Genomic DNA, 26,368 nt, shown 5'->3' on the forward strand with positions numbered 1-26,368 from the left:
ATAACGAAAAATAAATTTTGGATAGGACGAAGTTTGCCGGGTCAGCTAGTACTTAATAAAAACTAAAATATTGTGAATTTTTTTCCAAACGACTTTGACTTTGTAAACAGATTATGTTGGCTTTACGTAACTCAAGGGGAGGGCGGTTCGTCTTCCATTATTTATTGTTACGTAGAGGTGGAGGGAGTCCAAGATCCGCATTTTTAACGTTACGTAGTTTGTGTACCACGCAAATATTTGAAAATATTTGATTAGTGGATGAACGATTACTTTCGAAAATCGGGGATCACTAACCATACGAAATCATACACAACTGTCCTCAAGAGGCCATACATCCCTTCATTGGCTATTCGCGTTGACGGCGGAATGGTGTCGACATCTGGATACGACATCAGTTTGTATGAGGCCAACTTTTCTCTATCAGATTAGTCGGCCCTAAGACAGTTTTAAATTACTAAAATGTGTATGAAATTTTTTTCTTAGCGTTATTTACCTACTAGCAGTACGTTGTTCTGACCCTAATTTAAACTATTTTCTATGAAATTTTAGATATTCTCACCAAAATTTACCATTATAATATGAAATCATCTTTAGACACAATTTTTGTATGATATTTTTTCCCTACTTGCAAGTTAAAGTGATTTTCATTTACATAGAGTACTATTTTGATTTGGAAAAAATAATTTTCATTCATAATTTTTATTTTGAAAGTGTGTTCATTTCTTCTGCAACCCCATATTGTCAATTTCGTAATACGAAGCTCAAAGCCGTCAACGCGGATAGTGAACAAACATCTGTGCGTTTCGTTCCCTCCAATATCCCCATCTCAAACCTTGGCTCATTCAAGTTTGGCACCAAAAAAACAGATCCCCACCGTCCAGCTGTTTTGCTGTCAACTGTGAGAGGTAGGCTGATGTTTGAATTGTTCATGAAATAATTTTGAAAAGCGTAAACAATACAAACCAGTCAGATCGGTCAGTTAATTAAAATTATATCTTAGGCCTAAAACTTTTACCTAGATTATGCAATACGAAGTTGAATACTCCTAAAATAATGATATGAGAACCGAACAGAAACAGACTAGCTTCCAAAAACTCAACGTCGTAACATAATTATGCAAGCCCAAACATTGTCCTGAATAAGCGCTATCCGAAGACTAAAAACCAATTATCAAATATCGTTTTTGTGCAACCCCAAAATCTAATGGGACTAAAATCCAGAACCGTCACAGACAGCCATGTTTTTGAAGTCAACATCTTGAGCAGGAAACAGCCAAGATCTAGACAGTTTAATTGGTTTTGAATCCTACTGATAGCTGCGTCACTTTTTGGTTTTTGAACCTTTTGATGTTGGCATCATCCGGGCACATAGTAGAGGTCCTGGTAAAATCACGGACAGCAATTGTGTACCTTTTCAAGAACTCTTTCTCTTTTATCTTCGAAGATCTCATCTAAAACTTGGGGCACCGATTGTAAGGTTAATTCGGAGTGTGAAATTTTGGGAACATAGAAGAAAAACAGATCCAAACACTAATTGCATACTCACTGGCCGTAAACAGCTCGGAGAATCGCTTCTTGGCTTCGTCTACCAGCGCGGAATTGTTGGACTCTAGGTCGGAAAACAACTTCATCACATCCATTATGCTTCGTTCGTATCCACTGCCGCTCGTCTAGCAAATATCCAATCCTCTTTCTATTCTGTTCCTCCACTAATAATAGATTCCAGCCGCTCCCGACCAGTTGTATAGTATTGTCTTCGTCGACGTCGTTTCGCTCTTCTCCGCTCAGTTCGTATTATCATACTTTTTCCTATTATTCCGCTGATTCTTTTGCTGGGTTCCTACCGTCCAATGGCCTTCCGCTGGCTGGCACACTGCCTCTCAGGAGCAAACAAAAGCCCACCGATCATCACTTCCCGAGTAGCTCATTTTCCGGACTTTATTTGGAACTCGTCCGAAATATGGAACGAAGTGTGCAGCGCAGGGATCACACACAAAAAAAACAAGAAAATCGTTGCAATGCAAAGAAAACAATTTCTGCTTCTTGAACACCTCTCTCGTCACCGCACCCACTATCCGTTTTTTCTCCTGCTATTTTGCAGCTTCGTTCCGCTACCGTTCGGGGCGAAATGGTTATATTTTTCACCGAAAGTTCGACCTCTGGGAAGCAACCGAACTCCTGAGGACTGAAGTGTGAGACACACAGCACCACCACAGCTTACACTTCACAAATTTGATTGCGGTGAAGGAAAAAAAAATAAAATTCTCTTCCCTACAGGCCACTACTTCTTTGCCATTCGTAGCAAAGCCGACCGACCAGTGCTCACCCTTGTGTGTGCGATCGAAGACTGACAACTAGTACTTCATGTGCTGCTGCAACTTGTCTTCTAGTAACGGCAAACTGTCAAAAGTGGAGTTGTATGCAGAGATGCCAGATTTGAAGATATGTCTCATTTAAAAGACATTTGGCTTGTTGTGACACACTACTATAAAATGTAGTCATGATAATATTCTCAAAATACAGTAATTATAGTTATGAGAAGACACGTAGAGACATTTCAAAAGATTAACAGATATTGGCGAATCTACGCAAAACTGCATCAGCTGAAAAAAATCAGCGAAAGCTGATTTTATTTATCACGACAGACTGGGTAATAGAAACATCGGTTTTTAAGATATGCACTATCGTAAAATTAAACTAATCGACATTATATACCACCTTGATCAAAAAGTTACCGGATTTTTTTCAGGAAATGAAAAATACAAGATTAAACATCAATATCGATATTGTCCTCTTCAAAGTACTCCTCATCGACTGCAACGCACTTATGCCAGCACTCGGGTTCACCAATACAACTATACTGAACTGTCAAGTTCCGAGTATTGTTTTGGAAAATCTAAAAATAAATACTATGAAAATGGAAAACCTGTTGCTTTTACTTTTATATTATTGGAATCGTAATCCAATTCGAATTCTGATTTTGAAGAGTACATTCACGTAGACGGCGTTAACTTTTGTGTGCTTTCATTGGGAGGCGAAAATAATGACGGATATTCAGGTGGAATAAAAAATGCTTTCAAAATCGAAATTATAAATAAAAATAAACTGACCAGACGTCCGCGTTACGCGTTACAGTCCCGCATTTCAACAAAATGTTCCATGAAACGTCCCGCATTTGGCAAAAGATACGAAAATGTCCCGCGATATCAATATATTTAAATATCACAATTTGATCATGTTGATTTTCTTAAATGAATGAACCTCAAAAAAACATTTATTTGGCAGACTGTTCAAGAGCGCTTCTAATGGATGCATTAGAAGCGCTCTTGAACAGTCTGCCAAATAAAAGATTAATACGTTGAGCTGGTTTCATCGCACCGACATTGGGCTTTTTGTTTAGAGAGTGCCAACTGGAAGCGACAGCAACAAAATTGGAAAATGATTTTTTATAAAAGTCCCCTACTGATCCGCAGGGACTAACGTGAGGCAGACGAAAAGTTCATCTTTGGTTGCCTAGCTCGGTCAGGGCTTAACGTTTTAAATAAGCCAGAAGAACTAGTGTATACTCGACAGGAAGAGGCAGAGTTGTTTGATGAAGTATCGTAAATGAAGCGCTGGGCGGTCTTACGGAAGTTGGTCGGAACCTGAACCATGGCCGATGAAAAGATGTATATCGGCGTGTTATTTTACCTTTTCGTGACTTTGGTGGTCGTCTGTCTCTCTATTTTGGCCATTCGCCCAAAAGTTTTCTATCGGGCGCAGCTGGAAAATGTTGGGTAGGTTGGTGGTCTTCGCGACAATGTTTATCTCCAGCCGATCCATCCTTCAGTGATCTTTTGGCATAATGGGCTGATCCCAGGTTCGGCATAAAGACTACATCACCTTCCCGACTCCGGCAAGCACTTCGTACTATATATCTCCCCGTTCACCGTATGACTCGAAAGAAGAGCCGCTTGGACATTCCCTTCACGTCTGTCAGAGAAGGACCTTCTTCGAAGACTTGATGTGAATGATATATTCGTCACCATCGCTTTCCTGGGGAACGTAAAGTAGCCGGTCCTCTGCCATTCGTTGATTTATAGCATCAAGTACGTCCCGTCTTTCATTAAGAGTACAAAAAGATGTTTTTCACTTCTTTCGCCGGAGAGAATTTTCTCCAGCACCTCAAGCTACTACTATGGTTATGGGTGATTGCCTACTGCTCAGATACGGCCGGTCTCGTCTCCCGGCTTAAGGAGCGGCAAAAAGATGATATTGTAAATACCAGATCGGCTATATCTGGCTTACACAAAGTGCCTCAGGATGTCCAACTCTTTCGCTGTGGGGTGGAGCTCGCAGTATAGAAAACTCATCATATAGTCTGTCTCATATAGTTTGATATGTTTTTATATTTACGATGACAAATGTACAGTGTAGACGTCTGGTGGCGATGTTAGCGCTTGGGAGGTAAATTATTCTGTATCAGATCAGAAGGGCCAAGTGCAGTGTATAAATATAAAAGTTTGAATGAAAATTTCTACTTCATATTCTTTGATTACCTAACACTTCTAGTCCTGACCCTCACTTAACCATTTGTCGATGCATTTCCTGTTTGTTCCACAAATAATTACTATTATAATATAAATTCATCATCAGACACAGTTTTCGTTCAATATATTTTTGCAATTTCGGAAAAAAAATCTTATTTCATCATATAAAATGAATATTCGATACGTTAAAGTAAATTTTCATTCTTAATGTTGATTTTCATTTTGATTTGATTTGATTTTTTGATCATCATTATTTTCGCCTCCCAATGAAAGCACACGAAGCTTAATGTCGTCTACGCGAATATACTCTTCAAAATCAGAATCCGAATTGGACTACGTTTCCAATAATACAAAAGCAACAGGTTTTCCATTTTCATAGTCTTCATTTTTAGATTTTCCAAAAAAAAAAATACTGTATTGGTGAACCCGAGTGCGAACCCGTGAAACATCTCAGTGCGAAACCAACAGCTTTCGGGGTGAACCTAGTGCAAAACTAGGTTGAAACTGAGTGAATAAAAAACGTTTTGACAACAGTTAGTGTGGCACTGAGGTTGAAACTGAACAAAAACAAATTCGCTATAAGATGTTTCTAACCGATAAGTCAGATTGCTTTCCTAGTGCCTTGAGTGAATCCGATAGATGAGCCCTGGCAGAATGAAAATTTATTCGGCATTCGTGAACGAAAGAGCTTTCCCGCAAACGAGCCCGCGCCCGCATGGCATCGCGTTCACTATGTCCTCGGCCTTACAATTTTTTGTGGGATATTTGCTTGTATGTTTTACCCACTTTTTGAACAGTTTTCAATACAAATTTATTTTGCTTTCCATTTAATACATTTCCGTGTTTTGTAAACAAACTGATCCATTGCAATGAAGATGAAACGGGCATCGTCTCATCGAAAATCTCCACGAGACTCAACCACATCTTCGAGCAGTGAATGCGAAGCTAGCAGAAGCAGAAGCAGCAGCAGTAGCTGTTCTTCGACCAGCTCAAGTAGCAACAGCAGTCCGGAGCGAAAAAAGCGTAAGAAAAAAGAGCAACGGAAGCTGAAGAAAATTAAAAAGAAGGAAGCAAAAAAGGAGCGCAAAATCGTAAAAGCCCAGAAAAAAGCTTTGAAAAAACTACAAAAAGAAGAAAGAAAGGCGGAGAAACTGTTGTTGAAGCAGCAAAAGAAAGAAGCACGAGAGGCGAAACGAAAGGACAAATCTGGACCATCAGCGGTTGCTCCGTCAGATCCGTCATTGGGGGCTGACGATTGTGGGATTCCACTTATTTTGATGAACACGAAGGCACGTGCACCGGAAACGCGAGAGCAATACGAAGCAAGACAGGCGGTGCTGCGGCGTGTCGTCGATCCTGAAACGGGACGCACCCGATTAGTGAAGGGAGACGGGGAAATCGTCGAAGAATGCGTATCTCGTACTCGCCACAACGAAATCAATAAGCAAGCGACGGCCGGAGATGGGGCGGAGTTCCAGCGCAGGACGATTGGATGGAATGTAGACTGAAACGAAGGCATTGAAATAAAAAGAATGTGTGGATAGTGTTTCTGGTTTCTTATTTTCTTCCATTCGTCGCACTCTAAAATTTTAATTAAAATATAAGGTTTTGTTTCAATTTGTAACTTTTCAAGTTTCGTCAAATAAACTACGTGAATCACATAAGCGCGGAGTGGACTCCGTTGTCTGTATTAAATACATATGCTTTCAACAGGTGACCTATTGCACAATTTCTTTCTGCTCGTTCTCAACTGTTTGTCCACAAAACTCACACCGGCTAGCATCGCCTAAATTCCGCTCGTGAAACATTGTCTTGTGCTGTTTGAGGTGGGACTTTGTGCGGAACCATTCCCCACAATGGTTGCACGCGTACGGAATCTGTCCCAAATGTGCCACCAGAATATGATACTGCAATAAACGTCGCTTGTCGAATAGTTTTGAACAAACCGAACAACAGAAGCTATCTTGGGGCGGATCGTTCCAGTGGTGCTCTTGAATGTGGACAAGCAGTGCCTGATAAGGTGAAAATGTAACTGCACATTTCTCGCACACGTGTATCCCATCTACCTGGGGCGACTGTTTAGTGCTACTTGGTGCACCCGTGTGCATCTGTAACTGATGTTTGGATTTATGCTTAACATCTACAAATTCGCTGGAACAATGATCGCATTTAAATCGATTCGCCGAAAAATTTGGAGAAGCTTTATCGTGATAGCGATCCTTATGCCGAGCGAGACCAACGCGATGACTGAAACCGGAGTCACATTCGTTGCATTTGTACGCCGGACTCAGCGAACCACTTATCACCACGGAAGAATACGTTCGCGAACAATTCGGACATTTGTACATTCTGGATTCATCGGGGTGACGCATCCGAAAATGTTCCAGAAGCACAGACAAACTCTGGAATGCCTCTGAGCAAAACTTGCATCTGTGCCAGCTGTCATCGGTTAACACGTACGGTAAACTGTCGTCGTCTCCGAGCAATGCTTCCGGGTCAGCTTTGATGGCAATTTCCTCTGACGCAACCAACTCTGTCGTATCGCCGCCAAGTTGCGGAACAGAAACCGTCTCCTGTAGTAATGTCAGTTCACGTCTCCTAGCTCGAACAAAGCTATCCCACTTTTGGCATTGATCTCGAAACCGTTCGAAATCCTCCAGTTTGGCGCGACAATTATGGCACACAGCACAAGGAAAGTCTTCTCCGATTATCAGGACAACTTGGACATTCTTGGCAATTAGATCAATCAGGCTCTGCTTCGTATCTCCCGGATACAGTGGTTCCACCAGGGAGCTGGACAAACAGAGCCGACAGTAGGAAGTTGGGTTGTTGCTTGGACTGGAAGGGAAACAAATAATTCTCAGTTCGCATTCACTGTTTTGAACTGATGCTGTCTTATTACATCTCCAGCAGAGTAGTCACGCTGGCAGCTTCCATTAATTTTTTTTGCAGAATCTATCCGGGTACAAAAGCGAGCAACCGCAGTCGTAGAGAATGTTTTGTTTACAATCTTTGCGCAAAAATCGATATATGTTTACCAACTTTTACTGTCATTAAACGCAAGGCTGGCTGCTTTGTGGTTGTGAGTTTTTTTCATGTGTGGGTGGTGCACGGGTGATGTGTGTTGGTGGTAAATTTTACGCCATAATTTTTCTAATTCAAATTCACGGAGTTGCATAAGTATTCCGCCAGGTTGAGCGAGATTGGGCTTTTTTAAGGGGGACCCCTGTCTGGAGGTCGAAAAATAATTAATTTTCGAAATTTTTTATTCGGATCCCACTCTACATTGTTGTGCCAGATTGGTCCCAACAAATGGTGTCGACAACGGTACCGATATCGTGCCATTTCGCAACGATTTTGTCGACCTACCCTTCGTATTCGACAACCAATTTCGAGCCAAACCTATGCCAATCTGGCACCGCGTCGACCGATTGAAAAACTGCTCAACCCTCATTATGGTGGTATTTGTTTTCATGAAAGTTGAAACAAACATTTAAAAAACCGGCGATGGAAATTATTTAATTTATTTACAATGCTGGTTTATTTACATCAATACTAATACATGGCTGTACTACAGTTATAATAGATAAAAGCACTATATAATGAGCGAACCAAATTTTCTTTTGAACAAATTATATGCTACACCGTTCAGAGAGAACATTTTGGTTCACCGGTGTGGATGAATCAAATTTTCACTAAAAAGTAAATGTAGACATAAATGTATTGATTATTATAAATTGTGCAAGTGAGTTTTACCTGAACATTCCTATTTATTCCTGTTCATATCCTGGATGTTGATAGCATTAGCGAAGAGTGTGTTTAATACAATCGTTGAATACAGATACGGGTTTTACTCCGGCAAATTTGAGGTTCGGTAATTGGAGCCATAGCAACAGAAGCTTTTCCACAACTGGGGCGTACTCTGAAATGAAATGCATTTCATTTAATAATTTATTGCACATATTCAATAGATATACATACCAAGTTGCTATTGACACACACTTAATCGCGGGTTCTATACACAAGGAAACACAACTGGAACTTATTCCGGACTATTGCGTAGGAATAGTACATGGTACTATTATCCTTAAAATCAACCCATTATTTTATTCCTCGAATTTCTGTTAGCTGCAATTCAAAGAAAAAGACATCCAAATTAAACATTAATTAAAGAAAAACATACTTACTCAAGCAAATTGTTTAATCCATTCACTTCTCTCGTTTTTGTTTATCTGAATGACAGTTCAATGCGAGAGAGGGAAGGCAATCGCTGCAGTGATGCCATTTCGCTCAGCACCAGTTATCGCGTACTTTTATAGTTCAAACTATAGACAGTCCTTCATGCGGGGGTGAGAGAGGAGCTTTAATCCAGTACTTTTATAGTACTTTGTGACATTCGGTCCACATCGGGTCCATAACCGCTCGAAAATATATGAAACTGGGATGTTAGGAATAAAGTGAAATGTGTAATGTTTCACAGCCAATTCTCAAACACTTTCTCATCCTCATCGTAGCTCACGGAAGTCCATCCTTTTCTCCCTCTTTATCTGTCAAGTTTCCAAGTCCGTTCAACCAAGAGTCAACACTCGCAGGTGTGAATATGCGAATCTATCAAGATTGATAGCAATTGTGTAGAACATATATTATAATGAACCCTACAAAATGCTCGGATATTTTGATTATTGTTTAATCCTTTAACGGGCCGTGAGAAGAAAAAAAGATAATAAAAATAGAATCATTGGTGGCAATATAACAGTTCGGCTGAAAAGTTTATAAGATAACACAGTAAAACTATTTTTTTTACAAAATTTAATTTTCTTATTCAAGTTAATTGCCTTCGAGGACGATACAGCGATTATAGCGATTTTGCATACCATTTCTATAGTACTCTTTCGGTTTTTCATCAAAATAGGCCTCAGTTTTGGTAATCACTTCACCATCGGTCTTGAATATCTTGCCAGCGAGCATTCTCTTCAGGTCTGCGAACAGAAAAAAGTCGCTGGGGGCCATATCTGAAGAATACGGTGGATACGAAAGCAATTCAAAGCCCAATTGATTTGTGATTTTTTTCATTTTTTTCACAATAACAAAAGTTGCTTCACTCTCAATGCTGTAACTCACGAGCCAATCGACCGGTTGCTGTCAAATTTTGACACGTATCCATTGAAAGATGGTGCTTTGTGATAGTCAAGTAGATTTTTGCAAGAGGCGTCATTTAGACGTCAACCTTATGAACTTTTCAGCGGAATTGTTAGTTGCCACTACCCGTTAAAGGGTTAAGGTATATTTGAAGATTTATTTTCCATTTATTGAGTACACGAATAATGTTTTTTACACTGTTGACTGTTGGGTGCGTAAATGCTGTCTGAAAATCAGTACCTTACTGGTGGTATCGGTTCTGAATCCAAGAGCCTGTTTGTGCACCTTAGGCCAGAAGGGAATCCATCAGGAGGAGAGTGATGCCACTGAAAAGGCGACCAAGAAAGTACCAGCATCGAAAATTGGTTCCGCTTGAGGCATCGGAGCAGCCGCCACATACATACACGCACGCAACTCCTTTCGTTTGCTGGTTATCGATAAGAATCCGGAAAGAAGTGATCGTTGCTGAAAAATAATCTGCCAGTTCCCCTTTTGGAATTGAAAAATACATTTAAGCGAAAGAGTTTATTTTAATGTTTTCTATCCATATAATACTGCGACCAAATACATTTGGTTTTGTGATTTTTCAATCAAGTGCAATAGCGGGAAAGCTTCTAAAGATTATTCTCCCCCGTCAGTAGGATAAAATGTTTCGCATCGCGAAAATCATATAATTTTCAATCGATTATTACTCAGTCGCTGAAAGTTTCAAACTCAGAGAGTTCATTCGACTCTAGTTTGCCTTCCAAATTACCATCGTAAACCACACCTTTTCTCGATTCAATCACGGACAAAAAGCATACTTAAGCGATATTATGGTGGTGAAACGCATTCATATTTCGTGAGGACACCGACTGGACAACATCGTTGCTGGACGACGAGGGATCGAGTGATTCATTACCTGACCTGACCTGAAACGCATTCAGTATGTTTCGAACTATGAGGGAGCGCAGAAGAGCCGATCCATCAAGAGGAGAAGAGAAGGCGGCCAAGTACCAGAGAGTACCAGTATCGAAAATTGGTTCCGTTTGATGCATCGGAGCAGCCGCCACACACACACATTTTACATAGATCTTGTTATGACTAAGTTTAAACCAATTGTTTCTTTTTAGATCCGCACATGGGCTCACCAATCAAACCATCCGGTAATCACTCATTTCAGGTCCACATAACCAAACCGGTTCTTTTCAGGACCCCTTCACAACTTTGAAAGAGTTCAATTGAAGTTTTCTAAATATGTATGATAATTTCATACATATACTCATCCGCTCACAGATTTACAAGAAGAACTTTCACCAATCTTGCAATTTATTCATTCATCCATTCATTGAGAATTGATTCATGTGCAACTTCAAACAAATGATCACTAAATCAACGATAGTCTTGCGGTTATACCACAGATATAACCCACTTCCTGTTTTTTTTTTTTTTGACAACCATTTTGATTCTATCCGCATGACCCAGGTGTAAACAACTTGTAATATTAGACTTCTGGATTTGTACTTCTAGATTCATTATGCAACAGGAATCTACAAGTTACAAGACTAGTATTAGCGAAATTTAGATTATGCAACAGGGCCCTGATATGCAGTCTCTATCTTTAGTGTCTCTATACTGCAGCCTCTGTACATTCTACGATAACGACACGCACACACGCGAGGCGCAAATTAGGAGCTGCGCTCTGCGCATACTTGTAAATATTTTGAAACGTTCTAGCAGCCCCGCACTGAGAGGACGACTCCGCCTGTATTGGTTCTAACGGCGGCATATAAACAGCCTCTTCTGACAGTCACTGGCAAAAATCGCCGATGACAGAAGAATAATTTTCCATCGGTCAAAGGAAGAAAAAGATGGATCTTTCTTTATCCTCCAGGGAAGATCCATTCGCCCCGGAGAGTATTTTTTCCAAACAGGATCTCCCGGTCGTGTAAGTATCGAGATGTGCAATGTGTATGGGGCTCTTCAAATTTCCATTTTCCATTTTGTGATTGATTGATGTGCGTGTTATTCTCTGCATCATTTTTCTACTGCAGGCCAAATGATAATCCAGAGTCGTACTGTCGGCTATGTTTGACGACGCCTGATGTGGAACCACTGTTCCCAATGGGGAGCGATCCGAATGTGTACATGCTGGAACTTATCGGGAAGTACATAGGCATCGGGTTGAGTCTGCATGAAGATTATCCGTGTGCTTTGTGTCGTCCGTGTCAGCTCATTTTGGATCAGTTTGATTTGTTTCGGCAGAATTGCTTGAAGGTAGACATCGCCATTAGAAGAAAAAGACTTGGATTGGACCAAGTGATAAAAAATGAACCTCTTGATGAAATTGATGAAGATGAAGCGGATCTACCGTATATACGCATTGAAAATAGAAGTTATAAGTGTCGAATCTGCTCGCAAATATTCCGCTCGCTATCGCTATTCATGGTCCACTGCAAGGAAGAGCACCCCGGTGAATCGCGGATGTTCAAGTGTAAAATTTGCGACAAATCATTTATGACTAAGACGGCCCGTCTGGCACATATACGATCTCACAAGAGCAGTAACTCTCAGGAAGCCGACTTGACGAGTGATCGCATACAGGTGTGCGAAAAATGCATGGTTACTTTCGACTCCTATAAACTGTTGAAAATTCACATCAAAGATCACCACTCGAACGATCCCAAACAAGATACCCTGGTGTGCAGCACCTGCAGTAAACAGTTCAGCAGAATCACCATACTTCGCAACCACATCTTGCGTGTGCATCTCGGTAAATTGCCTCACGCTTGCAAGCATTGTGGAATCAGTTTTGGCTACAGCCAACAGCTACTGATCCATCTTAAACATGAACATGGCATTGTCATGTCCCGACAGGAGCAACTGAATCAGTCAGGCCAATCATTCACAGAGGAGGAGTTCGATAATGAGGAGGAGAATCAGATTATGCCCCCTGTGCCTGAGGTGGTAGAGGAACAACCACCTCAGGCAGTAACACCGGAACCGGCTCCCAGCAGAAGAAACAAGTACACATGTATCGACTGTAGCATGCAGTGCAGCAGTCATGACGAGTTGAGGAATCATCGCAAGATTCACCAGGATCCAACTTGGTGGAAGTGTATGCACTGTCGCAACTTTGTGAAACACCAGAAGATGCACCTGATGAAGAAACATCCAACTATAGCCGATAGTGACGATGTGGATTCTTCCTTCGAGCTGCGGTATCGTTGCTGGTTGTGTCGGGTTTACTTCAAATCTATCCAACAGATGGAAGTACATGCCAATGTGCGCCATCAGATTCCTCTGCCCAGAAATCATCAGCCACCGGAAGCGGATCAATCGATGAGTGATGAGGGGGGCGACGTTGGGGAACACTCAATGGTCCCACTGAAGCAGCCTACCCCGATGACGGTGCAGCCGCCGCTTGCGATCGGGCCAGAGCATTTGCCGCTGCTGTTGTCGCAGCTCGAGAACGGCGCATGGGATTATGTGAAGGACATTAGAAGGTGAGTGTTTGTTTCCTTGATTGCAACTTTTGTTAGAATAGTAACCATCGAATTATAGAATGCCTTGATATATTAGCAAATAAAACTTTGTTCAATGTTACACTATCAAAACATGTAGACGAACAACAGGTTATGGGCTCAGAAAACGTTACCATAGGATACGGCTCTCTTAGTGAAGAGAGGATTTTTTTTTCTCAAAGGCGTGTGAAAATGGTGAACCCTGAAGGATCAAATTCGAATCAACTCGGGCTGCCAAGACACCCGGGATGATCAATTTCCGTCCCAGTTCGGGAGATTCTTCGAGGATCGGAAAACTATAGTTAGTGATATTTTGCCACCAAGGGATGGTCCTTATTAAGGAACGGACCTGATGTGCTGTGACGGAGAGAGCTGATGGGAAACCAACAGTAAGCGAAGAAGTATCCGAACAAGCGTTGGCTACCATATGTCTCGATGTATCAATTCGAGCATTTATGGACTCGTGAGGGATGCCAAGAATGCGAAAGAAGCGTGGGACAATCTCCAGAATACGTACGAGCACGGGGAATCAACAAGGAAGATTGGTTTGCTGAGGAGGTTGTTCTTGATTAGTCATCAGTTGGCGGAAGTTGGCTTCAAGGTGGATGACGCTTGGCTTGCTAGTTTGCTAATGAAAGGATTGCCAAAGCAGTCCTTGGCCTGGACTCATCTGGAATCAAGCTAACGGCAGACGTAGTCAAAGCAAAACTATTGCAATATGTGAAGATATCAAATGAGGCGAAGTCAGGTGGTTAAGCGTTCTTCAGCAAGTCCAAATCGGTTTGGAAAACCAGCGGCGAGAAATCAGGTGTGTGATGCTACCGGTGTAAGGAAAATCGGTCATTATGCGTCCCAGTGTTCCAGTCAAGTAACTGTGGGGAGGAAAGAAAATAATTCCGAGAATAGTGGTCATGCTTCATTTTTTGCGGAGTTTAATACATGCCAGGCATTGACTACAACTGAAGAGGATTGGATCTTGGATTCTACTACTCATTTGTGCCGGAACAGGAATCTCCTTGTGGATGCGAAGAAAGTATCGTCAAGCATTATTGTGGCCAACGCTACCTTCGGTGCCGGTCATTGTCAAAGGATTGGTAAATTTTGTTCTCAGATATTGGAGCAGCAACATGTGAAATAGCAATGAACGGAGTTTTATGCGTACCAGATTTGGCGGTCAATGTGTTATCCGTGAGTAGAATGTGCGTCAGTTCCGTCAGTGATGATCTGCAAGGTTGTTCCATAAGTCTGTTGGCTGCATGAAAAGGTTAGGAAGCATGGCTAGCGGTTTTGAATTCAGTGTGAATGATTCTACGTAGTACCGTGTACCGTGCATCTAGGGCAAGCACCATCGACAACCGTTTCATTAAAAAGCACGTCGTGAAGACCGTGTGTTGAAGTTAATCTATCCCGACTTCTGTAGATCAATGGAGACGACATCAATAGGTAACAGTCGCTACTTTTTAACTTTGACTGACGATGCGAGCAGAAAGGCATTTGTGTATTTGTTGAATTCGAAAACTGAAGTACTGGACGCATTCCAAGATTTCAAAAGCTTTGTCGAGAACCAAACAGGTGAGAAAATCAAACGTTTTAGATCTGGTAATGGGAAGGAGTATATCAATCATCAAATGAAAACAACTTCTTCGTCGGTCTGGCATTCATCACGAGACATCTGACCCGAAGAACAGAAGTGGGATTCGAAGTCCGAACCAGGAATCTTCATGGGCTAAAGTAACAGTTCAAATGCATACCGAGTTCACAGTCCGAAGGTGGAGGATATCGTTATTAGCCGAGATGTCATTTTTCAATGAAAAAAATCAATCAAGTTCCTTAGACTGAGGAACAGAGTGCAGCAGTTGATCCTGTTGAACTAATCGTACCATCCGTAGATCCAAATCGAGATACAGAGAGCATGAATACATCCAAGCAGCAGGATGGAGAGGAAACAGAAGATCAACAGTCTATTCAGCAGCCTGTCGCGCTCCCTCCACAATCAGAGGACCACGTAAGTTGGTAAGGTATAGTGAGGAGGAGTGCGTTCCTTCTGGCAAGTATCATGATTATATCCTTGCAGTTGCAGTGCCGCAGTTAAAGATCCTTTACAGTTTACAGAGCAATACCGAGAGTGCGATGACGCTAATATTGTCGATGAGGTGGTGTTTGATGAACCAAAAACGTTCCAAGAGGCAATTCGCAGTGATGACAGTGATCGTTGGAAGAAAGCCATGCAATCGGAGCACGATGCTTTGCGGAAAAATTGCACGTGGGAACTGACGAACTTATCTGCTGGGCGAAAAGCCTTACGGTCGAAGTGGTGAAAGGTGAAAACCAACTCGGAGGGTTCGGTAGAGAGGTTCAAGGCCAGATTGGTCATCAAGGGTTTCTCTCAAGTAAAAGGCGTAGACTAGACTATAACGAGACCTACGCACCTGTAGTTCGTTATGCTACTGTTCGCTATTTATTGGCTCTGGCAGCCAGGATTGGACTGAAAGTTCTGCAGATGGATGTAGTGACGGGTTTTCTGCAAAGAGAACTAAAGGAAGAGAAAGTATGTATCGGTCGAAGTACGATTCCTGTGTCTACTACAAAATCGAAACCACATCTATTCTTATAGTCGCAATCTGCGTAGATGACATACTTATTTTTTCGAACAACGTGTACAAGAAATTTGAAATGAAGGATTTGGGGCTCGCTAGCAAAGTTCGTGGAATTCGAATTCGATTTCCTGAAACGATTCGGTGCGGCCGAATGCAATATTGTGGCAATACCAGCGGATCCAGGACTGAAGCTGACCAAGCAGATAAGTCCAAAGTCGGAAGAAGAGCGGAAACAGATGAAAAAGGTTCCATTCCGGGAGCTAGTTGGCGGCATGCAATACTTGGCTCAATGAACTCGTCCTGATATCAGTTTTGCTGTGAATGTGGAGAGTCATTTCTGTAACGACCCCAGCTCATTGTAAAGCTCATTGGATTGCGGCGAAGCGTATTCTTCGCTACCTGAAGGGGATGAAGCAAATGGAACTGGTATACAATAGACAAAGTGATGGAAAGCTCGTAGGCTATTGAGATGCGGAATGGGCTAATGATACTGACACCTGTCGTTCTATAACTGGATACGTGCTTACACAATCGGGCGGAGCAATTGCTTGGAAACGTCGTAAGCAGTCGATGGTTGTTCTCTCTCTACAACGGAAGCCGAGTGTATAGCAGTTTCAGCTGTCACTCATGTTACCGCGATCACCTTTCGGACTTTGGGAATCAGTGCTTTTGATTTGGAAATTGAAACGAAACAACTTTATTCTCCGAATATAATATAACGATATTCGGAGTGATGGACAATGTGGTATATTTGACTTTCCAATGGAGACTAAGACCGATTTGTCTATTCCTATCGGTTTTATATAGTAAAGCGGGAAGATGAGTGGGTAACAAAGTAGAAAACTGTTCGTGGGACTTTGATAAAGATTGGCAGATCACAAGCGGATGCTGCGATGGGCTGATGAGAACGATACGTTAGAAAGAATCCATAAACTACGCGTTGCGTGAGCAACTCAAGAAACTATTTGGTGGAGAGGTTTTAGACAGGAGTTGTCAGGATGCTCGGAACCAACGACCATCTTCTGCGACAACCGGAGTGCTGTTCATTTGGCGGAGAAGGAAATTGGTTACTCTTCGAGAAGCAAACACATCGACATTCGACATCACTTCGTCAGGCAGCATATTGAGGATAAAGCAACCCAACTGGAGCATGTCATTACTGACAATCAATCAGTGGACTTGCGCATGAAGACACTACCCATCAGAAAGTTTGAAAGTGAACGGAAGACCCTTGGAATCCAAGAAATTCTTGGTTAAGGGGGGGGAGGGGGGGGGGGTGTTAGAATAGTAACCATGGTATTATAGCATGCCCTCATACACTCTGTCCAATTTCTATAAGACCAGGGTATGATCTTGCTGCTTCGGGTCATTACAAACAAACTATGCTTCAATTGATATTGTAGTGTGTAGGTGTTGGTTACTACCAACACCTACACACTAGAATGATTTTCACATATGTGTGTATAAGCGCTGAGCGTAAACGAATGTTTTTGTATATTTCAATTGTCAAGTTTCTATAAGACCAGTTATATTTTCCGTTGTTTTAGTTGTTTTGATCAATAAATCTGGAAAATGGCGAAGGTAAAAGTGCTCACGGAGAGAGAAGAAAGACAAATCGATGCATTTTACCAAAAAATGTTGGTATCAGAGAAATTGCTTGTCGGATTGGACGATTTTTTTTTTTTTTTTTATTCTTTATTTGAGAGGTTTTCAGCCTCCTGGGCTGGTTCGCCTCTTTATCGACGGCATTGCCGCAAGGTTTCGTTAGGAACAGATTGCACATAAAATTATCACATAAAAATTGGACGTAAAAATTTAACACATATAAATCCTTTTGCGAGACATGACTTAACAAAGAACTTGCTGTTTGCTTGTTGGACCAGATGGCATGGATGTCCTCGGACCATGGCTCCAGGCCAGTGGAGAGGAAGCCGTGCCGTTGAAGATGCCGTCGTGTTCTTATTCCCCTTCATCGTGGAGGGGAAGGAACAAGGATCTTCTTGACTGATCCATTGTTCAGACGCTAGATCTTAAAAAATAGTTCGGCATCTTTTAGGTAGCTGACAAGCGCTGCTACTCTTGCTGGATCGTCCTTCAAGATGTCCCTTACACTCCCGCTGTTAGAATAGTAACCATGGAATTATAGCATGCCCTCATACACTCTGTCCAATTTCTATAAGACCAGGGTATGATCTTGCTGCTTCGGGTCATTACAAACAAACTATGCTTCAATTTATATTCTAGTGTGTAGGTGTTGGTTACTACGAACACCTACACACTAGAATGATTTTCACATATGTGTGTATAAGCGCTGAGCGGAAACGAAAGTTTTTGTATATTTCAATTGTCAAGTTTCTATAAGACCAGTTACATTTTCCGTTGTTTTAGTTGTTTTGATCAATAAATCTGGAAAATGGCGAAGGTAAAAGTGCTCACGGAGAGAGAAGAAAGACAAATCGATGCATTTTACCAAAAAATGTTGGTATCAGAGAAATTGCTTGTCGGATTGGACGATTTTTTTTTTTTTGTATTCTTTATTTGAGAGGTTTTCAGCCTCCTGGGCTGGTTCGCCTCTTTATCGACGGCATTGCCGCAAGGTTTCGTTAGGAACAGATTGCACATAAAATTATCACATAAAAATTGGACGTAAAAATTTGACACATATAAATCCTTTTGCGAGACATGACTTAACAAAGAACTTGCTGTTTGCTTGTTGGACCAGATGGCATGGATGTCCTCGGACCATGGCTCCAGGCCAGTGGAGAGGAAGCCGTGCCGTTGAAGATGCCGGCGTGTTCTTATTCCCCTTCATCGTGGAGGGGAAGGAACAAGGATCTTCTTGACTGATCCATTGTTCAGACGCTAGATCTTAAAAAATAGTTCGGCATCTTTTAGGTAGCAGACAAGCGCTGCTACTCTTGCTGGATCGTCCTTCAAGATGTCCCTTACACTCCCGCTGATTCCATGCAGGTTTCGTAGATCATCGAATTTCGGGCAACCACACAAGAAGTGCTCAACGGAGTTGTGGATTTGGCAGAGGTCGCAGAGTAGATGGAAGGGTCCTCTATTGAATCAGTGTGAGACCGAGCAGTGACCGGTCCTCAATCTGGACAGGATTCGTTGTTCTCTCATTCCTTTAACATCGTCAAACCTGACAATCGTGCCCTTGACTTTTCTGAGGAACTGCCCCCTCTCTGCAAACCACCTTTCGGTCCAAAAGGTGCGGAAAGAGTTGGTGATCCACAACTTCACATCGTCAAGCGGCACATCCCGAGTGAAGAACGGTCTGGTGTGACCGATTCCGGCAAACTGGTCGGCCGCTTCATTCCCTGCGATGCCGTTATGTCCGGGGACCCACATGAGCACAGTGTCGGGCAATATGTTCTTCCTGATGGCCTGTACCCATGGATGTTTGGACCTGGTCGCACCGATGGCATCAATGGCGCTTGCCGAGTCGGAGACGACCAACAACGGCTTGGAAGATGAAGTTGTAGTTGCCTCGAAGATGCCGGCCACTTCGGCCGAGACGACCTGGCAGATGTCCGCGAGTTTCTTGCTGGAAATCAGACTATTATTATTATCGCTTACCCCAAATCCAACTCCCGATGGTCCTTTTGAGCCGTCCGAGTATCTGATCTCGTGGAGACGGTATTTTTCTGCTATGATGGCCTTGAAATATTCTAGCAGACCGATCGAGCTCACCCTGGCTCGAAAGTTGTCCCTAATACCGTTCTCGACGAGAACAGTTGGGAACCTCCAGTCGTTCGCACCAAACCAGGATTGTTTTGCCACTGGGGGGAGGTTGGCGTGCGCCACCCGCTGCAGGATCGTGTTGCTAAGGGCGGTCAGGTGGGTCTCCCCTCTACCGCTGGTTTTCGACAAGAAACTGGCAGTCCTGGCTACGATCGCCGAGTCTATGATCAGATCGAAAGGAGGTTCTCCAATTTCGGCGCAGACAGGAGACCGGAGTTGATGGCAGGAGACCGGAGACAGTCCGTAGTGCTTTGTTGTAGATCGGTGCCAGAGATTTTGGGAGCTTGTCTCCAGCCAAACACGTCAGTTCAAGGCCATAGGTGAGGCGGCTGCTGATGATGGCTTTAGCCACCCGTAGCCGAATATTTCTGTTGTTGCTCCGGTGCGGTTTGGAAATGGTTTTTAGAAGGTTCAACCGGGTGGCACAGCTCTTCTTAACTTCCTCGAAATGGCGGAGGAAGTTAAGTTTGTGGTCAACAAACACTCCAAGGATCTTTAGCGTTTTTCGGCGGGGAATGTTGTTTTTGTATAGCTGGACCCTGGAGTTGGGACCCTGATGTCTATCGCTGCAAATCACCATATGGCCGCTCTTCTGCGCTGAAAGTCTAAATCCTCTCTCGGCCGCCCACCGGCCGATGGCATTGGTAGCTGCCTGTATCCTGATGCGTGGAATCCTATGGGTGTCACCCACTGCCATCAGAAGAATGTCGTCCGCGTAGACAAACACGAAGACTCCCCCAGACAGGACCTGGAACAGGCTATTCATGGCGACGAGAAAGAGGGTGACGGCAAGAACAGAACCTTGAGGTACTCCTGTTTCCTCGTGGAAAGCTTGGGAACTGATGTTACCAATTTTGACCTCAAAGGTTCGGCGTGTGGCGAAGTTCTTGATGAAGTGCAGTAATTTCCCGTCAACGCCCCAATCTGCCAGAGTTTTCAGCACTAACGGAATCCATGTTCTGTTGCATGCCTTTTCTAGGTCCAGTGCTACCATCTCCATGTGCTGACGGTTCCTGTTGGCTTCGGCTATCACGTCTCCGAGGGTCGCGAAGTAATTGTTGGTGCCCATACCCGGTCGGAAGGCGAACTGTCGATAGTCCAATTTCCTATCTTCGGTTAGAAAGGTGACCAGGCGTCTATTCGCCATTCTTTCCAGGATCTTGGATGAACAGGAGGTTAAGGAAATTGGACGGTAGCCTTTCACGTTGTTGCTGCTTTGACCGACCTTAGGTATGGGTATTACTAGGCTGTGTCTCCAACCCTCGGGAAATTCGTGTGTATTCCACAGGTCGTTAAAGATGCTGAGAAGGGTGGACTGTCCGAGCTGAGACAACTGTTTCAGCATCTTATAGCCGATACCGTCAGGGCCAGTTGACTCACCTTTTGCGGAACGTAGGGCAACAGAAAGTTCCTCGATGGTGAAGTTCCGGTTGAGAGGATTATTAGGACGACTCATAGGACGACTAGGACGACTCGGATTGGACGAGCCCATTAAGTAGTGCTCAATTATTTTGCGAATCCTCAAGGATACGGTAAGAAGGAGAGAGCTCCACGTAAATCAAAGCTCTCTGACCGGAATATACGAGGAATATCCAGAACAGCTTCAAATACCCCAAAATCGCTTATGCAAATAAAGCAATATTTCAATTTAAATGATACTCGAGTAACAATTCGTCAAGTTTTGGTGAAAATCCTCACATAAAGACGGCTTCAAAAGTTAAAGCTCTCCATCTTACACCATCCCACATAGAAAGAAGTCTGAATTTTGCCAAAGCTCACATGAACCGACAGTGGGATATGGTATGTTGTGCTAAAGAATGTTTCCAAAAGAATACATTTTGCTATATACCATAACGAAAAGTTCACTGACGAAAAAAAGTTAAATTTGGATGGTCCTGATGGTTTCAACAAGTACTAGCGTGATTTACGGAAGAAGGGACAGTATTTTTCAACCAGGAATTTTGGCAGAGGCTCGTGCATAGTTTGGGCGGGATTCTATGTAACCGGAAAGCTCAAGATGGCTTTCACATCATTCAAGAATTACATACATGTTCTGGAATCCTCTCTCCTATCGTTTTTGCGTGGATATCGTGGATATCGCCAGCAACAAAACTAAGCAAAAGATTGAGGACCAAAAACTTATTTTTTCCGGCTGGCCGGCTCGCTATTCCAGACTTGAATCCTATTGAAAATCTTAGAAGAATTCTTGTACGCAGAATTTTAACACTGGGGGAAATCAATACACCACGATTGAAGAGCTCAAGGTCGCTCTTCTACTCTTTCGAATACTTTATACTTATACTTTATTTTAAGCATTCTACAATGTGTGAATGTATCTTGTTGAAATTCTAACTGTTTGTGTCACAACGAAATATAATCAGGGTGGTCTTATAGAAGTTGGACAGAATGTATATTAGCAAATAAAACTTTATTCAATGTTACACTATCAAACCAAGTAAACGTACAACTTTTCGGTGGATAATAGAATTTCCTTTTCTCCTCATAGATTCATGGACCCTGCTAACCTGTCCGCTTATTCGGTCAAGATCAAGGAAGATCCCGATCAGTCGGACACGTCAGCCAATGCGATGGATTTATCTGGCATGAGTGAGCAAGCCGCCAGTTCGAGGGATGTCTCGTTCAACGCTCAGTCCAGAGACGACATCGAGCAGGACGATTTGAACGAGAACGATTCGGACGACGATTACTTCGTTCGATTGGAGAACCGTACCTACCAGTGCAAGTTCTGTACGGAAACATTCCGCCATCTGTTGCTGATAAGGAAGCACGTCAAGCTGCAGCACCCAACCGAGTGGAAGAGCTTCCGCTGCGGCGAGTGCAAGCGCCGATTCCCGTCGGCGGCGATTCGTGATCGTCACGCGCATTTCCACTCGCTAGATCATCCTTTCAAGTGTACCAAGTGTGACCAGGTGTATGCTACTAAGAAAAGACTGGAGCAGCATGTCAGCTTTTTCCATGAAAGCACTTCACCTACATTCACATTGGAACGCATAAGATGCGGGCCTTGTCGTTTGTTGTTCACCGAAAAGAAATACTACGATCTCCACTCGAGAGTATATCACGATCGTAAACCGACGCGGTTGAAGAATCTGACCACGAAAATCCAAGTTTGCGAGAGATGTGTCATCACGTTCAATTCCCGAGAGCTACTGTCGGAACACATGAAACAATTCCACCAATCCGATCCTCCCATGGTGAAGTGTGAGTGTCCAAAATGTGCGAAGGATCTAAAAACATTAACTTTGCTTAGGATCCACATTCTTGTGGTTCACTTGGGACATCTTCCGTTCGTTTGTCAGTATTGCGAGGCCGCATTCTCAAGTCGTCACTGGCTTCTGAAGCACGTCGAGAAGGACCACTCCGAACAGGTTACATATAAATGCCCTGCCTGTGACGAATCGTTTAACAGTGAGCAAAAGCTTACCCTCCATCAGGATCAGCTTCATTCTCAGCCCCAGTTTGAGTTCGATCCGAACACTGGACTGGCTCTGTTCCCTTGCACCAAGTGCGACAAGAAGCTCGAATCGAAAGATCTTCACGAGAAGCACATGCTGAAAGCCCATCCAACCTTCATGCTACTCTACAAATGCCCGCTGTGTACGAAACCCATACGCTACCGCAGACAGCACATGCGGATCCACCACGATGTCGATTACGACCCGAAGGAACACATCTACCAGACCCGCTACAAGTGTCACTGCTGCTCGAAGCTGTTCAAGCAGAAGCGTCTTCTCAGTGCCCATCAGAATGCATTATCCTTCCAGTGCGATCGGTGCCAGATGCGTTTCAAAACGAAAAAGAGCCTCCAGGCGCACGGCGCTGTCCACAAAATTACCAACGCGCTCAAGTGTGAGGATTGTGGACTGGAAGTGGCGTATCGTGCCCGGCTGGAGGAACATCGGCGACGATTCCACAGCAGCACTTCGACGGAAACGCTCAAACTAATCAGCTGTCCGTACTGCCCGAAGCTGTTCATGAGCATGAGCAATCGCGAACGGCACATCAGCGTTCATCATCCGCAGGATGGTTTCCAGATTGAGTGCCATCATTGTCCGTTGAAGGTGACGGATACCACCGTGCTGCGGAAGCACTATCGAACCGATCATCCGGAGGAAAGATGCACATTCAAGTGTCCAGTTTGTGCTAAGGTGTACTTGCATGCGTCCAGCTATAAGACACATTTCAAACAGCACAAGACTGGTGTGAAGGAGAGAAGAGAAAGAGAGAAGCTACAAAATTCCATGCTGAGTGGGGAGGGTGGCTCCGAGGCAGAGAAAAGTCAGCAACCATTGAATGCGAAGGATTTTATTAAACAGGAGTTAAACGACGAAGAAGCTGAGGTCCACGAACCGGAGATAGAAGTGAAACTAGAGCCCGGATTGGCGGTTGAGGAAACGACACCGATCGAATCGTCTGTGGCAGCTAATGAGCAAACGGACGATATAAAGACAGAGAACGGAATACCACAAGCGGAGGATGGAAATGGTTACGAGCAGGAAGTAGCAGCTGTAAGTTCCACCAATGCCAGGGAAATGTCTAAGTTTACTACAGAGGACGCGGAAGGTAGGAAAAATTCAGTTGAAGCAGACACTTCAGAGGAGCTAAATGATGCAGAGACAGATTCCGCGACCGAGAGTGAAATGTACAAAGCTCTCACTGAGGAAGCGAACTTGAGGACAAGTTCAGTTGTGGATGAAGCGAAACCCGAATCTGTAAATAAATCACAGGAGGAAAATGATGCAAAGGAGAATTCCGTGGGTGAGGGTGAAATTTCACAACAGAAGCACACAGAAGTATCACTTCCAGAGACAGGTCCTGTTAAAGCGGTCGATGCGGAATGCACCGGCGAACCAAAAAATGTAAATGAACAGAATAATGAAGAGAAGAACCCCGGGAGCGATGGAGAATCCTCTCAGAAAGATAATTTAAAAACAGACCCCTCTGAAATTGAACAAAAAGTAAATACCGATGAAGTTATCAACGGTGCCGGAGAGCCACCTTTGTCAATACCAACAGAACAAATGAAAACAAAAAAGGAAGCATCAGCAACTTCAGCACCACATGCGGAGATAGGCGAAGGCGCGAACAAACAGAATGATATCCAGAGTTGTGGGTCAGGAATTTCAAAAGACGAAGCAGTGGAAGGGGTCAAAAGCAACTCTAGTATTTTAGACACAGTAGTACAAAAAACAGAATGCGATTCAGAAAATACAGAAATTAAAAACCAAGTTGGAACTAAAAGTTCAGATACTCCTGTAGAAACGTTAAAAAATGCAATTGATAAGGTAGTGCCAGCCACCGAGTGCAAGGGAGAGTCTAAAAAGCAGACGATCGAACAGATTACCACTCCGGAACTTAACAATGACGATGCGGGTGAGAAGGACCAGACAAAGGACGGAGAGGAAGAAATGATTGCAGAAAATGTGGCGGTTGAACCTAAGCCGGAACACGCCGGAGCGCCTGCAAAACCCGCTGAAACAAAAGCTACTGAGCCAGCTGCTGACGATGGTGGAATGCCGCCGAACAAGAAGATTAAACAAGATCAGAGTGTAGATGATAATGTAACAGATTCGTAAGTATTCAGAAATTATGTGTTAGTAGTCTATGTCGGATTTCGTCGTAAAGTTTACTACATGTATGCGTAAAATATATCAATAAATCGTTTAGTGTGAAATTAGAAAAAGTGTTTTACTGTGAATTTATTGTGAATGCCTCGTGTAAAGGTTTACAACACTTCTGTGTGTTGACAGCATTTTTGTGTGTTGACAACATCAATAAAAAACAACAGGATATTTTTGTCCATCCATACATCGAACGTATTTCGAGAACAATTTGTTTGAAAACCACATAAACGCCACTTTTATCAAAGCTCATTTTTTGGCAGAGTCCTTGAGTTCTCTCTGCACTGTCTCGCATCTTTTTCGGGTTGGAAATTGGGAATTAGACAGCCCTGGAACGATAAGCATATTGGTGTGCTTGCCTTCCCCGTCTTACAGATTTATTTGCAGTCCTTAATATGTTAAGAACTGTTGAAGTGCACAAAGAACACTAAGCTCCAACTTTGGCCGCTTTGCATCACTTTCTCTTGAGTCCGCCTGAGCTGATATTTCGCATAGGGTGTGTTTGGGCACTTGCCACGATTTGCAGGACGCAAAGCGGAGGAGATAGTTCTATTTCCATTTCGCTACGAATAAAATTTACGTGTTACCGTTCGCGCTTTTTTATTACGGTAAACTTCTACCAGATTCCGCCGTGAAAAGATCACCAATCCGGAGAACCAGCGCCCCTATAGGGTGTTTTTTTTGGGGAGGTGAACTTTTTTATGGGGTAACTTTTTGAAATTCGAGATGACCATTTTCGCTGACACCCTAACATACATCCAAGCCACATTTGGTTGATATATCATGCGTATAACTGGCATATACATGCAAAAGTGGAGGCGATATACGAATATATCATATTATATTTGTATATAAAGCCGTACATAACGATATACGATGCTTGTCGCGCTGATATGCGATTTGACCTGACAATATTTTATAAAATAAATAGAATGTACGCATATAACCCCGCAAATCGCGATATTAGGATTAGTTTTTTACCGATATACGACTTAATTCATCAATGATATTGAAAATCGGGTTTTTGCATTTTATACAATTTCAGATACACATTATGCATCCTTTGATTGGTGTTGTATACGATTGTAATTTGACATTAATTTATATGCGATCTAGCCTGTGTAAAGGTTATAAGATTTAATACCCAGCAAACATTAAATGGTATAATTTTGCACGTGCCAAGTTTTACAAGAAATCCGAATAAAT

The 26,368-nt window shown here is 42.9% G+C and overlaps 4 protein-coding genes and 1 long non-coding RNA gene across 5 annotated transcripts in view; 2 read left to right on the forward strand and 3 right to left on the reverse strand.

Moving 5' to 3' along the window:
* The window catches only part of LOC129771707 (hamartin), a 28,036-nt gene extending 25,696 nt beyond the window's left edge, over positions 1–2,340 (reverse strand). The window contains exon 1 of the mRNA XM_055775646.1: positions 1,546–2,340. Within this exon, the coding sequence (XP_055631621.1) occupies positions 1,546–1,639 (94 nt within the window). The 5' untranslated portion in view covers positions 1,640–2,340. The remainder of the gene's footprint in view (positions 1–1,545) is intronic.
* Positions 2,341–5,337: 2,997 nt separating this feature from the next.
* Positions 5,338–6,074, forward strand: LOC129776629 (ADP-ribosylation factor-like protein 6-interacting protein 4). The gene has a single exon (XM_055782378.1). It carries the CDS (start codon positions 5,398–5,400, stop codon positions 6,034–6,036), a length of 639 nt encoding a protein of 212 aa, XP_055638353.1. The 5' UTR covers positions 5,338–5,397; the 3' UTR covers positions 6,037–6,074.
* Positions 6,075–6,078: 4 nt separating this feature from the next.
* Positions 6,079–7,574, reverse strand: LOC129776624 (zinc finger protein 250-like). The gene is made up of 2 exons (XM_055782366.1): positions 7,431–7,574; positions 6,079–7,366 (listed from the first exon to the last, which is right to left on the reverse strand). The coding sequence occupies exons 1-2, from the start codon at positions 7,463–7,465 to the stop codon at positions 6,247–6,249; spliced, it is 1,155 nt and encodes a 384-aa protein (XP_055638341.1). The 5' UTR covers positions 7,466–7,574; the 3' UTR covers positions 6,079–6,246.
* A 469-nt stretch (positions 7,575–8,043) lies between these two features.
* On the reverse strand, positions 8,044–8,931 carry LOC129763233 (uncharacterized). Its single transcript, XR_008740844.1, has 4 exons — positions 8,716–8,931; positions 8,510–8,656; positions 8,285–8,450; positions 8,044–8,223 (listed from the first exon to the last, which is right to left on the reverse strand). It is a non-coding gene; the product is annotated as an uncharacterized LOC129763233 (long non-coding RNA).
* A 2,456-nt stretch (positions 8,932–11,387) lies between these two features.
* Positions 11,388–25,218, forward strand: LOC129763635 (zinc finger protein 423-like). Its single transcript, XM_055762912.1, has 3 exons — positions 11,388–11,594; positions 11,701–13,152; positions 22,027–25,218. The coding sequence occupies exons 1-3, from the start codon at positions 11,518–11,520 to the stop codon at positions 25,115–25,117; spliced, it is 4,620 nt and encodes a 1,539-aa protein (XP_055618887.1). The 5' UTR covers positions 11,388–11,517; the 3' UTR covers positions 25,118–25,218.
* The last annotated feature ends 1,150 nt before the right edge of the window (positions 25,219–26,368 follow it).

The sequence above is a fragment of the Toxorhynchites rutilus genome, chromosome 1 (assembly GCF_029784135.1).
Source record: "Toxorhynchites rutilus septentrionalis strain SRP chromosome 1, ASM2978413v1, whole genome shotgun sequence".
Lineage (NCBI taxonomy): Eukaryota > Metazoa > Arthropoda > Insecta > Diptera > Culicidae > Toxorhynchites > Toxorhynchites rutilus.